The sequence below is a fragment of the Mobula hypostoma genome, chromosome 11, assembly GCF_963921235.1.
Source record: "Mobula hypostoma chromosome 11, sMobHyp1.1, whole genome shotgun sequence".
Lineage (NCBI taxonomy): Eukaryota > Metazoa > Chordata > Chondrichthyes > Myliobatiformes > Myliobatidae > Mobula > Mobula hypostoma.
Genome location: NC_086107.1, coordinates 27694010 through 27708671, shown reverse-complemented (window position 1 = coordinate 27708671; position 14662 = coordinate 27694010). Strand labels below are relative to the sequence as shown.

Sequence of the window (14662 nt, the reverse complement as noted above, 5' to 3'; positions counted from 1 at the left end):
AGCCAACATAAAAGTCAAAGCAACACACATAAAAGTTGCTGGTGAACGCAGCAGGCCAGGCAGCATCTCTAGGAAGAGGTGCAGTCGACGTTTCAGGCCGAGACCCTTCGTCAGGACTCAAAGTCAAAAGTCAAAACAGAAGGCAAATAATAGTGGGGAGTTAGAGGACTGGAAAGCCTTTAAAAACCAACAGTGGCAAAGAGTAGTGCTGGCTGTTGGTGACTACTGGTGTTTCACAGGGGTCTGTGTTGGGACGGATACTTTTTACGTTACATGTCAATGATTTGGATGATGCAATTGATGGCTTTGTTGCAAAGTTTGCAGATAATATTAAGATAGATGGAGAGGCAGGTAGTTTTGAGGAAATAAAGAGGCTACAGAAAGACCTAGACAGATTAGGAGAATCGGCAAAGAAATGGCCGATGGAATAGTGTCGGGAAGTGATGATCATGCACCTTGGTAGAAGAAATGAAAGGGTTGACTATTTTTTAAATGAAGAGAAAATACAAAAACTGAGATGGAAGGGGCCTTGGGAGTCCTTGTGCAGGATTCCCAAAAAGTTAATTTGCAAGTTGACTGTCTGCGATGAGGAAGACAAATGCAATGTTAGCGTTCATTTCAAGAGGACTAGAATATAAAAGCAAGGATGTAACACTGAGACTTTATAAAGCACTAGTGAGGCCTCATTGTGAGCAGTTTTGGGCACCTTATCTTAGAAAGGATGTGCTGAAACTGGAGAGGGTTGAAAGGAGATTCATGAAAATGATTCCAGAATTGAATGGGCTGTCATATGAAGAGAGTTTGATGGCTTTGGGCCTGTATTTGCTGATATTTGGAAGAATGATGGGTGACCTCATTGAAACCTATAGAATGGTGAAATTCCTTGACAGAGTGCATGTGGAGGGGATGTTTCCTATTGTGGGAGAGTCTAAGACCAGAGGACACAGCCTCAAGAACAGAGGGACATCCTTTTAGAATGGAGAGGAGGAGGAATTTCTTTAGCCAGAGAGTGGTGAGTCTGTAGAATTATTTGCCACATGCTGTGGTGACCAAGTCTTTATATATATTTAATGCAGAGGTTGATAGATTCTTGATTGGTCAGGGCATGAAGGGATATGGGGAGTAGACAGGAGATTGGGGCTGAGAGGAAAATTGTATCAGCCATGATGAAATGGCAGAGCAGACTTGATGGGGAAATGGCCTGATTCCGCTCCAATATCTTATGGTCTTATTTCCTGGACAGTGAGGGTCCTCAATGGATATTGTCTTCTTGAGACAGTATCTCTTGACGATACCTTTAAAGGAGGGGAGGGTTGTGCCTGTCATGGAGATGACTGAGTCTGCATCCCTCCTCAGTCTCTCGTGATCCTGGAGCCCACATACCAGGTGGTGATGCAACTATTCAGAATGCTCTCTGCCGTACATTTATAGAAATTTCAAAGAGTCTCTGGTGAGATAGGAAACCTCCTCAAAATGTGAGTGAAGTAGAGATGCTCGTCTACTTTCTTTGTAATTAAACCAATGCATTCCACTCAAAAGAAATTCTTAGAGACACTGACAACAAAAACTTAAAATTGTTCATACTTTCTGCTACTTATCTCTCAATAAGGAGGACATAAATAATCTTCCAGAAATAGTAGGGGACAGAGGGTCCAGTGAGATGGAGGAACTGAGCGAAATACATGTTAGTAGGGAAGTGGTGTTGGGTAAATTGAAGGGATTAAAGGCAGGTAAATCCCCAGGGCCAGATGGTCTGCATCCCAGAGTGCTTAAGGAAGTAGCCCAAAAAATAGTGGATGCATTAGTGATAATTTTTCAAAACTCGTTAGATTCTGGACTAGTTCCTAAGGATTGGAGGGTGGCTAATGTAACCCCACTTTTTAAAAAAGGAGGGAGAGAGACACCGGGGAATTATAGACCGGTTAGCCTAACGTCGGTGGTGGGGAAACTGCTGGAATCAGTTATCAAAGATGTGATAACAGCACATTTGGAAAGCGGTGAAATCATCGGACAAAGTCAGCATGGATTTGTGAAAGGAAAATCATGTCTGACGAATCTCATAGAATTTTTTGAGGATGTAACTAGTAGAGTGGATAGGGGAGAACCAGTGGATGTGGTATATTTGGATTTTCAAAAGGCTTTTGACAAGGTCCCACACAGGAGATTAGTGTGGAAACTTAAAGCACACGGTATTGGGGGTAAGGTATTGATGTGGATAGAGAATTGGTGAGCAGACAGGAAGCAAAGAGTGGGAATAAACGGGACCTTTTCAGAATGGCAGGCAGTGACTAGTGGGGTACCGCAAGGCTCAGTGCTGGGACCCCAGTTGTTTACAATATATATTAATGACTTGGATGAGGGAATTAAATGCAGCATCTCCAAGTTTGCGGATGACACGAAGCTGGGCGGCAGTGTTAGCTGTGAGGAGGATGCTAAGAGGATGCAGGGTGACTTGGTTAGGTTGGGTGAGTGGGCAATTCATGGCAGATGCAATTTAATGTGGATAAATGTGAAGTTATCCACTTTGGTGGCAAAAATAGGAAAACAGATTATTATCTGAATGGTGGCCGATTAGGAAAAGGGGAGGTGCAATGAGACCTGGGTGTCATTATACACCAGCCATTGAAAGTGGGCATGCAGGTACAGCAGGCGGTGAAAAAGGCGAATGGTATGCTGGCATTTATAGCGAGAGGATTCGAGTACAGGAGCAGGGAGGTACTACTGCAGTTGTACAAGGCCTTGGTGAGACCACACCTGGAGTATTGTGTGCAGTTTTGGTCCCCTAATCTGAGGAAAGACATCCTTGCCATAGAGGGAGTACGAAGAAGGTTCACCAGATTGATTCCTGGGATGGCAGGACTTTCATAGGAAGAAAGACTGGATGAACTGGGCTTGTACTCGTTGGAATTTAGAAGATTGAGGGGGGATCTGATTGAAATGTATAAAATCCTAAAGGGATTGGACAGGCTAGATGCAGGAAGATTGTTCCTGATGTTGGGGAAGTCCAGAACGAGGGGTCACAGTTTGAGGATAAAGGGGAAGCCTTTTAGGACCGAGATTAGGAAAAACTTCTTCACACAGAGAGTGGTGAATCTGTGGAATTCTCTGCCACAGGAAACAGTTGAGGCCAGTTCATTGGCTATATTTAAGAGGGAGTTAGATATGGCCCTTGTGGCTACGGGGATCAGGGGGTATGGGGGGGGGAAGGCTGGTGCAGGGTTCTGAGTTGGATGATCAGCCATGATCATAATAAATGGCGGTGCAGGCTCAAAGGGCCGAATAGCCTACTCCTGCACCTATTTTCTATGTTTCTATAAGGACTACCGCGTGTTCTCAGACTTCCCCTTCCTGAAGTCCATAATCAATTCCTTGGTCTTGCTGATGTTGACTGTGAGGTTGTTGTTGTGCCACCACTCAAGCAGCCAATCTATCTCAATCTCCTTATGTACAGAGAGAAAAGATGAATGTGAAGGTAAGCTAGCCAATAATATAAAAGGGGCTATATAAAAGAGTCTTCTCAGATATATAAAAAGTAAAAGAGGGGCAAGAGTGGATATCAAACAGCTGGAGAATGATGCTGGAGAGGTAGTAATGTCGGACTAAGAAATGGCAGACAAACTTAATAAGTAGTTTGTGTCAGTCATCACTGTGGAAGACACAAGCAGCGTGCCAGAAAGTGTCAGGGGGGTAGAAGTGAGTGTCGTTGTTGTTACTAAGGAGAAGGTGCTTGAGAGGCTGAAAGGTTTGAAGGAAGACAAGTTTGGACTAGATGGACTACACACAAGATTCTGAAAGAGGTAGCTGAAGAGATTGTGGAGGCATTAGTAGTGATCTTTCAAGAATCACTAGATTCTGGAATGGTTCCAGAGGACTGGAAAATTGCAAATGTCACTCCACTCTTTAAGGGAGGGAAACAGAAAAAGTAATTATAGACTAGTTAGACAATAGGTGCAGGGGTAGACCATTCGGCCCTTCGAGCCAGCACCGCCATTCACTGTGATCATGGCTGATCATCCACAATCAGTATCCAGTTCCTGCCTTCTCCCCATAACCTTTGATTCCGCTATCTTTAAGAGCTCTATCCATCTCTTTTTTGAAAGCATCCAGAGACTTGGCCTCCACAGCCTTCTGGGGCAGAGCATTCCATATATCCACCACTCTCTGGGTGAAAACGTTTTTCCTCAACTCCGTTCTAAATGGCCTACCCCTAATTCTTAAACTGTGGCCTCTGGTTCTGGACTCACCCATCAGTGGGAACATGCTTCCTGCTTCCAGCGTGTCCAATCCCTTAATAATCTTATATGTTTCAATAAGATCCCCTCTCAGCCTTCTAAATTCTAGAGTATACAAGCCCAGTCGCTCCCATCTTTCGACATATGACAGTCCCGCCACCCCGGGAATTAACCTTGTGAACCTATGCTGCACTCCCTCAATAGCAAGACTGTCCTTCCTCAAATTTGGAGACCAAAACTGCACACAGTACTCCAGGTGTGGTCTCACCAGGGCCCTGTACAGCTGCAGAAGGACCTCTTTGCTCTTGTACTCAATTCCCCTTGTTATGAAGGCCAGCATGCCATTAGCTTTCTTCACTGCCTGCTGTACTTGCATGCTTGCTTTCAGTGACTGATGTACAAGAACACCTAGATCTCGTTGTGCTTCCCCTTTTCCTAACTTGACTCCATTTAGATAATAATAATCTGCCTTCCCGTTCTTACCACCAAAATGGATAACCTCACGTTTATCCACATTAAGCAGCATCTGCCATGCATCTGCCCACTCACCCAGCCTGTCCAAGTCACCCTGCATTCTCATGACATCCTCCTCACATTTCACACTGCCACCCAGCTTTGCGACATCAGCAAATTTGCTAATGTTACTTTTAATTCCCTCATCTAAGTCATTAATATATATTGTAAACAGCTGCGGTCCCAGCACTGAACCCTGCGGTACCCCACTGGTCACCGCCTGCCATTCCGAAAGGGACCCGTTAATCGCTACTCTTTGTTTTCTGTCAGCCAGCCAATTTTCAATCCATGTCAGTACTCTGCCCCCAATACCATGTGCCCTAATTTTGCCCACTAATCTCCTATGTGGGACTTTATCAGAGGCTTTCTGAAAGTCCAGGTACACTACATCCACTGGCTCTCCCTTGTCCATTTTCATAGTTACATCCTCAAAAAATTCCAGAAGATTAGCCAAGCACAATTTCCCCTTCGTAAATCCATGCTAACTCGAACCAATCCTGTTACTACTATCCAGATGTGTCATAATTTCATCTTTTAAAATTGACTCCAGCATCTTTCCTACCACCGACGTCAGGCTAACCGGTCTATAATTCCGTTTTCTCTCTTCCTCCCTTCTTGAAGAGAGGGACAACATTAGCCACCCTCCAAACTGATCCTGAATCTGTAGAACATTGGAAAATGATTACCAATGCGTCCACGATTTCTAAAGCCACCTCCTTAAGTACCCTGGGATGCAGACCATCAGGTCCCGGGGACTTATCAGCCTTCAGACCCAACAGTCTATCCAACATCATTTCCTGCCTAATATAAATTTCCTTCAATTCATCCATTACCCTAGGTCCTTTGGCCACTATTATATCTGAGAGATTGTTCGTGTCTTCCCTAGTGAAGACAGATCCAAAGTACCTCTTCAACTCGTCTGCCATTTCCTTGTTCCCCATAATAAGTTCACCCGCTTCTGTCTTCAAGGGCCCAATTTTGGTCTTAACTATTTTTTTCCTTTTCACATACCTAAAGAAGCTTTTACTATCCTCCTTTAGATTCTTGGCTAGTTTACCTTCATACCTCATTTTTTCTCCACGTATTGCCTTTTTAGTTACCTTCTGTTGCTCTTTAAAAGTTTCCCAATCCTCCAGCTTCCCACTCGTCTTTGCTATGTTATACTTCTTCTCTTATTTTTAGACTATCCATTACTTCCCTTATCAGCCACGGCCTCCCCTTACTCCCCTTAGGATCTTTCTTCCTCTTTGGAACGAACTGATCCTGCACCTTCCGCATTATTCCCAGAAACACTGCCATTGCTGTTCCACTGTCATCCCTGCTAGGGTATTGTTCCATTGAACTTTGGCCAGCTCCTCCCTCATAGCACCATAGTTCCCTTTGTTCAACTGTAATACTGACACTTCCGAGTTTCCCTTCTCCCTCTCAAGTTGTAGATTAAAACTTATCATATTATGTTCACTACCTCCTAATGGCTCCTTTACCTTGAGGTCCCTGATCAAATCCGGTTCATTGCACAACACTAAATCTAGAATTGCTTTCTCTCTGGTAGGCTCCGGTACAAGCTGTTCTAAGAATCCATCTCGGAGGGACTCCACAAACTCCCTTTCTTGGGGTCCAGTACCAACCTGATTCTTCCAGTCTACCCGCATGTTGAAGTCCCCCATAACAACTGTAGCATTACCTGACTTCAGTGGTTGGGAACATGTTGGAGTTCAATATTAAGAATGAAGTGTTGGTGTACTTCAAGGCACATGATGAAGTAACAGGCAGGATAAACTAAGAATAGTCATTGGATGTTGTTTACTTGGATTTTCAGAAGGCCTTTGGCAAAGTGCCACACATGATACAAGGCCATGGTGTTGCAGAAAGATACTAGAGTGGACAGAGCACTGGTTGACTGGGAGGAGGTGAAGAGTGGGAATAAAGAACACCTTTTATGGTTGGCTGCTGGTGACTAGTGGTGTGCCATGGGGGTTGGTGCTGGTACCACTTCTTCTCACATTATGTCAATAATTTGGATGATGAAATTGATGGTTTTGTGGCCAAGTTTGCAAATGGTACAAAGCTAGATGGAGGGGCAGAGAGTGTTCAAAAATCTGAGATTCTGCAGAAGTCTTGGATGGATTAGGAGAATGGGCAAAGAAGTGGCAGGTGAATATAGTGTACGGATGTGCAAGGTCATGCACTTTGACAGAAAGAATAAAGGCATAGACTATTTTCTAAGCAGGGAGCAAATTCAAAAATCAGAGGTGCAAAGGGAGGTGGGAGTCCTCATGCGGGAGTCTCTAAAGGTTAACTTGAAGATTGAGTCAATGGTAAGGAAGGCAAATGCAGTGTTAGCATTCATTTCAGGAGGCCTAGAATGTAAAAGCAAGGATGTAATGCTGTGGCTTTATAAGGCACTTTTCAGATCGTACATGGAGAACTCTGATCAGTTTTGGGCCCCTTATCTAAGAAGAGTTGAGCTGGCATTGGAGAGGGTTCAGAGGAGGTTCACGAGACTAATTCTAGTGAATGAAAGGGTTAATGTATGAGGAGTGTTTGATGGCTCTGGCCCTGTGCTCATTGCAGTTTAGAAGAATGAAGGGATTTCTCATTGAAACCTAATGAATATTGAAAAGCTTTTATAAAGGGGATGTGGGGAGGATGTTTCTCATAGTAGGGGTGTCTAGGACCAGAGGCAATAGTCTCAGAATAGAGAGATGTCCCTTTAGCACAGAGGTGAGGAGGAATTTCTTTAGCCAGAGGATGGTGAATCTGTGGAATTCACTGTTTCAGACGGCTCTGGAGACCAAGTCATTCAGTACATTTGAAGCGGGGGTTGATAGATTCTTGATTAGTCAGGACGTGAAAGGTTACGGGGAGAAGGCAGAAGAATGGGGTTGGGAGGAATAATAAATCAGGCCTGATGAACTGGTGTAGCAGACTTTGGACTGAATGGTCTATTTTTGTTCTACAGTGTACTTTATGGCCTATCTATCTTTATGTAGTTTTCTACCTTGGCTGAAATCCTCTGATTTTTCTGTACCTTGTGCTGTTTATGATTAGAACAAAACCTTCAATAATTTTTATCCCCTAAGTTAATGGCACCATTAGATCTGATAACACAACAGAAGGCCTTGGATCATCATGTGGCTCTTTTTATCTATAATGCCAAAATCCTAATGTTCCTAATCCCAACATAACCTCTCAAAGTAATTACTGTTGAATAATTCACCCCCACCGATTTCTATTAAATTGACAACTGTATCCGAGCTGATCCAAAACATAAAATAATGCTATGGAGCTTTAACAATTTACTGATAAATAATTTCTGTCGTTCCATAATGATAGACGGATTATTAATTTATATATATGTTTCAGTTACATTGTGATACTATTGTTAAACCAACCTTGAAGTACTGCCTCCCAGTTATATCATTTGTAATCTACAGCGAATAAGGCTCTTGATTATATTCATCCTTTCATTTGAATAATAGCTATGATGGCCTGCTATTGCATTCCCGGATTTGCCTTTATTATGCTTGTTTTCCTCTATGCTTTTGGATATCTGCCACTCAGCAGCCTGTTGTTAAAAGGAAAGAGCTGCACTTTGTTGGTCCCACAATTCAATTAACTTGCTGTAGCCTTCAGATCTTGTGAACATATCCTGGTTTTCCAAAACACAGCAAAACAAAAGAACCAGTGAATCCCTGCTGGGTCAAACTGTACCAAACATGCTCTTGAGCATTTAATCAAAGATGCACCCAAAATGGTATTCAAGCAATTAGAGAACAAAGCAGCACTGTTCATCTTAACAAAGATGTCATTTAGCACGTAGATAACCATGTTGTCAATAGATTCTGTCTTTTGTATCCCTAGTAGAACAAAACGGAGAAAATAACTAACAATAAAGACTATAGCAGTTATTATTTGAACTGTTTGGGTGATTTGAAAAGGAAAAATATTTCCTTTGGCATTCCTCACAATGTTCCTGTTATATTATTTCATACCAGAAACAAACAATTATTTGTGAATCAAAGGACAGAGAACAATTAATATATTATTTTCACAAAATTTTACCCAAACTTGTCTGATACACTTTCAAAGCAGAATGAGCTAAAAATAACTGCATTTTTTATACAAATTTCCCCGCACTAATGTACTGGAATAAAACCAAAAATGTATTCTGGGAGGTAAAAGCTAAGATTACAAAGCTCAGAGCAGGCCTTCTGTGAAACATTGAAAACAAGGCTTGTTTTCTTCAAGATGCAGGCAGGAGGGAGGTGAAGATGGCGACGCGACGCAGCGCACGCAGCCATTCTGAATGAATATTGATATGTGTAACTAGGGGCCGTGCACAATCCGGATTTGATGGAGACAGCCGTGAGAAGCGCAGAGGAACATCTGGAGCAACTTCTGAAATGCCTGCTTCACTGCCGCTGCTACTGTGCGATCGAGAATCTCCGGAGACGGCCCCAAATTCTCGGCTTTGCCTATTGCCTGTTGCTGGGGCCGGGGTCGAGACGCTCGGTAGAGATGGTGCTCGGTGCTCAGTGTCGAATAGGTGGTCAGAGGCTTGGAGTTTTCGGACGGACTCGGAGTCGGACTGTGGTTGGATGCTTCCGGAATGCTGCATTGGCAAGTTGGCGGCGCTGGGGGTTTACCGTCTGCGTGAGATGATGGGACTTTGAGAGACTCTGAGACTTTTACTGTGCCATGGTCTGTTCTTATCAAATTACGGTATTGCTTTGCACTGTTGTAACTATATGTTATAATTATGTGGTTTTTGTTAGTTTTTAGGTCGGTTTGTCATGTGTTTTTGTGATATCATTCTGGAAAAACATTTTTATCATTTCTTAATGCATGCATTACTAAATGACAATAAAAGGGGACTGCGTGTCCTCATAATCATAATCTTAATAATAAGTAACATTTGCACCTTGGTCAGTGTTTGTAGAACAAAAATCTGGACTGTGAGCTTAAAACTCAAGTGAGTACAAAGTTAGTTGTAATGTTTGACCAACTGTAGGTTATTGGATACATATTGTAAACTCTGAGAAAAACCAGTGTGCTCAATTCAGCCATTTAAAACAGAATGAGTACTTGAGTGGTAAATTCACCCAAGAAGGCTGTGAACATTATTCAAAATGCATTAAACCTAGCAAAGGATGTGGTACTGAATTTAGGAAATGTATTTTATAGGACAGGGTAAAACCACACTCATTACCCATCTAGGTGATACCCTCATTATGAATAATTCATAATGTGCTATGAGTAATGCACAGCCATCCAGTTTTGAAGAACTTCGAAACAGTATTAAAAATGAGCAATGCAGGTAATCTGGTGGTGATTTAGCAGATAAATGGAATGATGTCTTTTTGTTCCGCTCTACCCTTCTACCCTATCAGAATCCACCAGCTGGTGATTGAACCGATAACTCAATTCGTACTTGGCAAGAGAAGTTCTTGGTATACTGGTGTGAGAGACAGATCTGGGCTTACAATTGCATGGGGGGGGGGAGCACTGACCTTCATTAAAAAGGTCGATTAAGCTAAACACTATTTTTATTTATTTTCTATATGTATGAGGAAAGTAGCAAACAATTAAATTAAGCTGCAGCAGTTTAATCAAAATACAAGCCTCGGATATGCCTTGAGTATTGCCACAACCATGGTAAGTTTTTGCAGTTGTGTGGTTCTCAGTAACCTTGACACCACTTTATTGCAGTCAGCCTGGGATACAGAGCAGTCTGACAATGGTGACTAGGCCTCAAGCAATGGAACCTGTTAAAAACTCAGACCTGCTGTCACCAAAGTCCTTTTCAAATACTTGCAAACATACAGCACCTGATGCAAACACATTTTAAAACAGCTGAAATACATTAAAGCTTGTACTTTGGGCCATCTTCAGTCCATGCCAGCTATCAACCTGACAGTCCCTGATTTAACCCCAAACTGAATCATGGGACAATTTACAATGATCAAATAACCTTGATTTACTGCAGAATATTAACCAGCAGACATTCTGTAAACTTTGGCATCAATGTTGAGGTTAGTATTTAAAGAGATAAACAGAACATTTAATCATAAAATCAGCTTGTTCCTCTGTGAGGTACATTTCCAAAAATGGGAAAAACATTGAATACATCAGAGTTATACCTCCTGTTTATGTTAATACCCTTTATTAGGTACCTCCTGAACCTAATTTCGTGCATGTTCATGGTCTTCTGCAGCTGCAGCTCATCCTCTTCAAGGTTCAACATGACATCTGTCCCAGACATCCCACCCGGCAAAAACTCATTTCAGGGAGGTAGCACCACCACCCCTGCCCCCCCTGCAAACCCATATCCCCCCCCCAACCCCGATTGACCTCCAAGGGTGTATGTATATATTGTGGTCCCTAAAAGAAATAAAAGCATAAGGTGTATCCTTATTATACTGTCTTACGCTGAAAATGTGATATTAAAATATGTACTTATATTATCATGGAGTCGTTTTTTTTATTCTATTACAACTTTAAGCATGTCCTCATCACACAGGACATCAATAGAATAGCTCCTTAGCAGCTAGCCAGCTGGCTAAATAACGTTAGCTATGCTAATGAACAATGACACCTATTAAACTCACCTCAACATGTCTTTTACAGTCATTTAACCCACCATGGGCAATAGAAAAGTCACTGTTGCAAACAGTGCAGCGAGCAACACTGTCATTATTTTTGACCCCTATTAGGCAGGGGTACACTTTAGTGTGGTCTGGGGTGACGTACGTTTTATATTTTCTTTTTTTTGGAACACTCTGTCATGACACTGCAGGACACTAAACTAAACTGATGGACAATGAAAGAGAGAGGGAGGTCGACTGTAAAGCCCGCCCACAGAGAAAACTGATTGGTCTCTCTTTGTGCTAAGTAGACCTATCAGGATGCTCTCTCTGTCACTCTCTTGCTACGTCTGTCACTTGCTCTCTCTGTCTGTCTGTCTCTCTCCCTCTCACTCGCTCTCAAAAAAAATCGATTTCCGGGATATTGTATATAATTTGCGGGTGTCAGGGAGCCGCTATCAATAGCGGAACTTCCGGGAGAGGTGGGATGTTTTTCTGTCCAGAGATGTTTTTCTGCACTCCACTGTTGTAACAAGTGCTGATTTCAGTTACTGTCGACTTCCTGTCAGCTCGAACCTGTCTGTCCATCCTACTCTGACTTCTCCCATTAGCAAATCAACATACACAAAACGCTGGAGGAACTCAGCAGGCCAGGTAGCATCTATGGAAATGAATAAACAGTCGACGTTTCAGGTCAAGACCTTTCATCAGGACTGGAAAGGAAGGGGGAAGAAGCAAGAATAAGAAGGTGGGGGAAGGGAAGTAGTACAAGGTAGAAGAGAATATGTGAATCCGAGTTGGTGGGGGTGGGGTGAAGTAAGAAGCTAGGTGGTGATAGGTGGAACAGTTAAAGGTCTGGAGAAGAAGGGTTCTGATAGGAGAGGAGAGTAGACCATGGGAGAAAGGGAAGAAGGAGGGTAATGGGCGGGCAGGCAGATAGGCAGGTGAGGAGAAGAGGTAAGAGGGAGTCAGAGTGGGGAATTGAAGAAGTACGGGAAGGGCTAACTATTACTGGAAGTTGGAGAGATTGATGTTCATACTGTCAGGTTGGAGCCTACCCAAATGGCAAGTGATGTGTTGTTTCTCCAACCTGAGAGCGGCCTCATCACGGCAGTAGAGGAGGCCATGGACCAACATGTTGGAATAGGAATGGGGATTGGAATTAAAATGGTTGGCCACCAGAAAATCCTGCTTTTCGTGGAGGGAGTGAAGGAGTTCGAGGGTGTTCTGCTGACAGACTGCTGCTCACTGGAAGTTTTTTTTGCACCATTTGCTGTAAGATCTAGAGATCAGTGTGCACGAAAGTCTCAGGAGATCAGTAGTTTCAAAGATATTCAGATCACTCTGTCTGGCACCAACAATCATTCCAGGGTCAAAGTCACGTAGATTCCACTTTTTCCCCTAAACAGACGTTTGCTCTGAACAACAGCTGAACCTCTTGACCATGTCTGCATGTTTTTATACATTGACTTTCTGCGACGTGATTGGCTGATTAGATATTTCCATTAACAAGCAGGTGTACAAGTGTACCTAATAAAGTGGCCACAAAGTGCATTTTTTAAATGTTAATAACATTTGGAACAACATTTAATTTTAATTAGAATTGGACTACGCTGACTGGCTTGACAAAATAACATTTCCTAAATTATATGGATCCTCCCTCTTTTCCAATTATTCCAATTATTCTGAATGATGTCAATGTAAAGCTGTTATTTGTACTCAACAGGAATTCTGCAGATGCTGGAAATTCAAGCAACACACATCAAAGTAGCTGGTGAACGCAGCAGGCCAAGCTATCCACGGCCTCCTCTACTGTAAAGACGAAGCCACACTCAGGTTGGAGGAACAACACCTTATATTCCGTCTGGGTAGCCTCCAACCTGATGGCATGAACATCGACTTCTCTAACTTCCGCTAAGGCCCCACCTCCCCCTCGTACCCCATCTGTTACTTATTTTTACGCACACTTTCTTTCTCTCACTCTCCTTTTTCTCCCTCTGTCCCTCTGAATATACCTCTTGCCCATCCTCTGGGCCCCCCCCCGCCGTCTTTCTACCTGGACCTCCTGTCCCATGATCCTCTCGTATCCCCTTTTGCCTATCACCTGTCCAGCTCTTGGCTCCATCCCTCCCCCTCCTGTCTTCTCCCATCATTTTGGATCTCCCCCTCCCCCTCTAACTTTCAAATCCCTTACTCACTCTTCCTTCAGTTAGTCCTGACGAAGAGTCTCGGCCTGAAACGTCGACTGCACCTCTTCCTACAGATGCTGCTTGGCCTGCTGCGTTCACCAGCAACTTTGATGTGTGTTGCTGTTATTTGTACTAACAGGGACGGTATTCATTCGCTTGGCAAACGATAACAGTGCTAGCATTCTTTCAGTGAAGTTCTTCAACCTCAGAAAACCATGTGGATGAAATGTTATAAGTGTTCTAAAAAGATTTTAAAATAATTAGCTTTATCTGTCACAGGGAAATCGAAACATCAAGACGTACCGAGAAATGTGTCATTTGCGTCAAATCAAGTCAGTGAGGATTGTTCTGGAGACAGCCCCACGCTTCTGGAGCCAACATAGCATGCCCACGACTTCCTAACCCGAACCCTAACTGTACACCTTTGGAATATGAAGGGAAAATGGAGCACTCAAAGAAAACCCATACAGTCACGGGAAGAACATATAAACTCCTTACAGACAGCAGTGGGATTTGAATCCTGATCAGTGATCATGGTGCATTACCACAACACTACTGTGCATTTTGGAATTTATAAAAATGCAAGACAAATGAATGTTAACTTATTTGAGAGCAGAAGGCTATCCCTCTCGATATTTCAGGATTAACCTTGCTCTCCGTACTACGTAATTATTAATCCAATTGTCACTTTTCGTTCCTGATCAAATGCTTACTTTGAAATCAGATCAGATTTGAAGCTATCTGCCTTTGCCTGTTATATCTCTTAAACGTCACATGGTGCAGGGTCAAAACATTGAGTTAATGGCCTGTTCAACATCTGTTTTGAACTGTTTATATTGAAAGTTTATGACTTTGACGCAGTTGCAATGATTATCATGGGTCAGTCCCACCAGTAATGTTGTCATTTGCAACAGCTGTTTATGGGAAATGGCTGCGAGCTTGAACGAGGTCACAGAGTTTAGATCTGTTCTGCCTGATGAAAGACGTAGTTCTGATCAGCAGTCTGTTAAGCCTTTCTAGAATATCGTTCACACTGACTAGAATGTAATTGAAAATATTTTTCTCAATTTAAAAGCAAAGAAAATTTACTATGATAGTAAAATTACTATTACACAATCCTTCCATGCTATATACTGTAGAC

At 42.8% G+C, this 14662-nt stretch overlaps 1 protein-coding gene across 1 annotated transcript in view; it reads left to right on the top strand.

Annotated features, from left to right (window-relative positions):
- alkbh3 (alkB homolog 3, alpha-ketoglutarate dependent dioxygenase) overlaps window positions 1-14094 on the top strand; it is a 128130-nt gene extending 114036 nt beyond the window's left edge. The window contains exon 9 of the mRNA XM_063061786.1: window positions 13801-14094. Coding sequence (XP_062917856.1) covers window positions 13801-13923 — 123 coding nt within the window. The 3' untranslated portion in view covers window positions 13924-14094. The remainder of the gene's footprint in view (window positions 1-13800) is intronic.
- The last annotated feature ends 568 nt before the right edge of the window (window positions 14095-14662 follow it).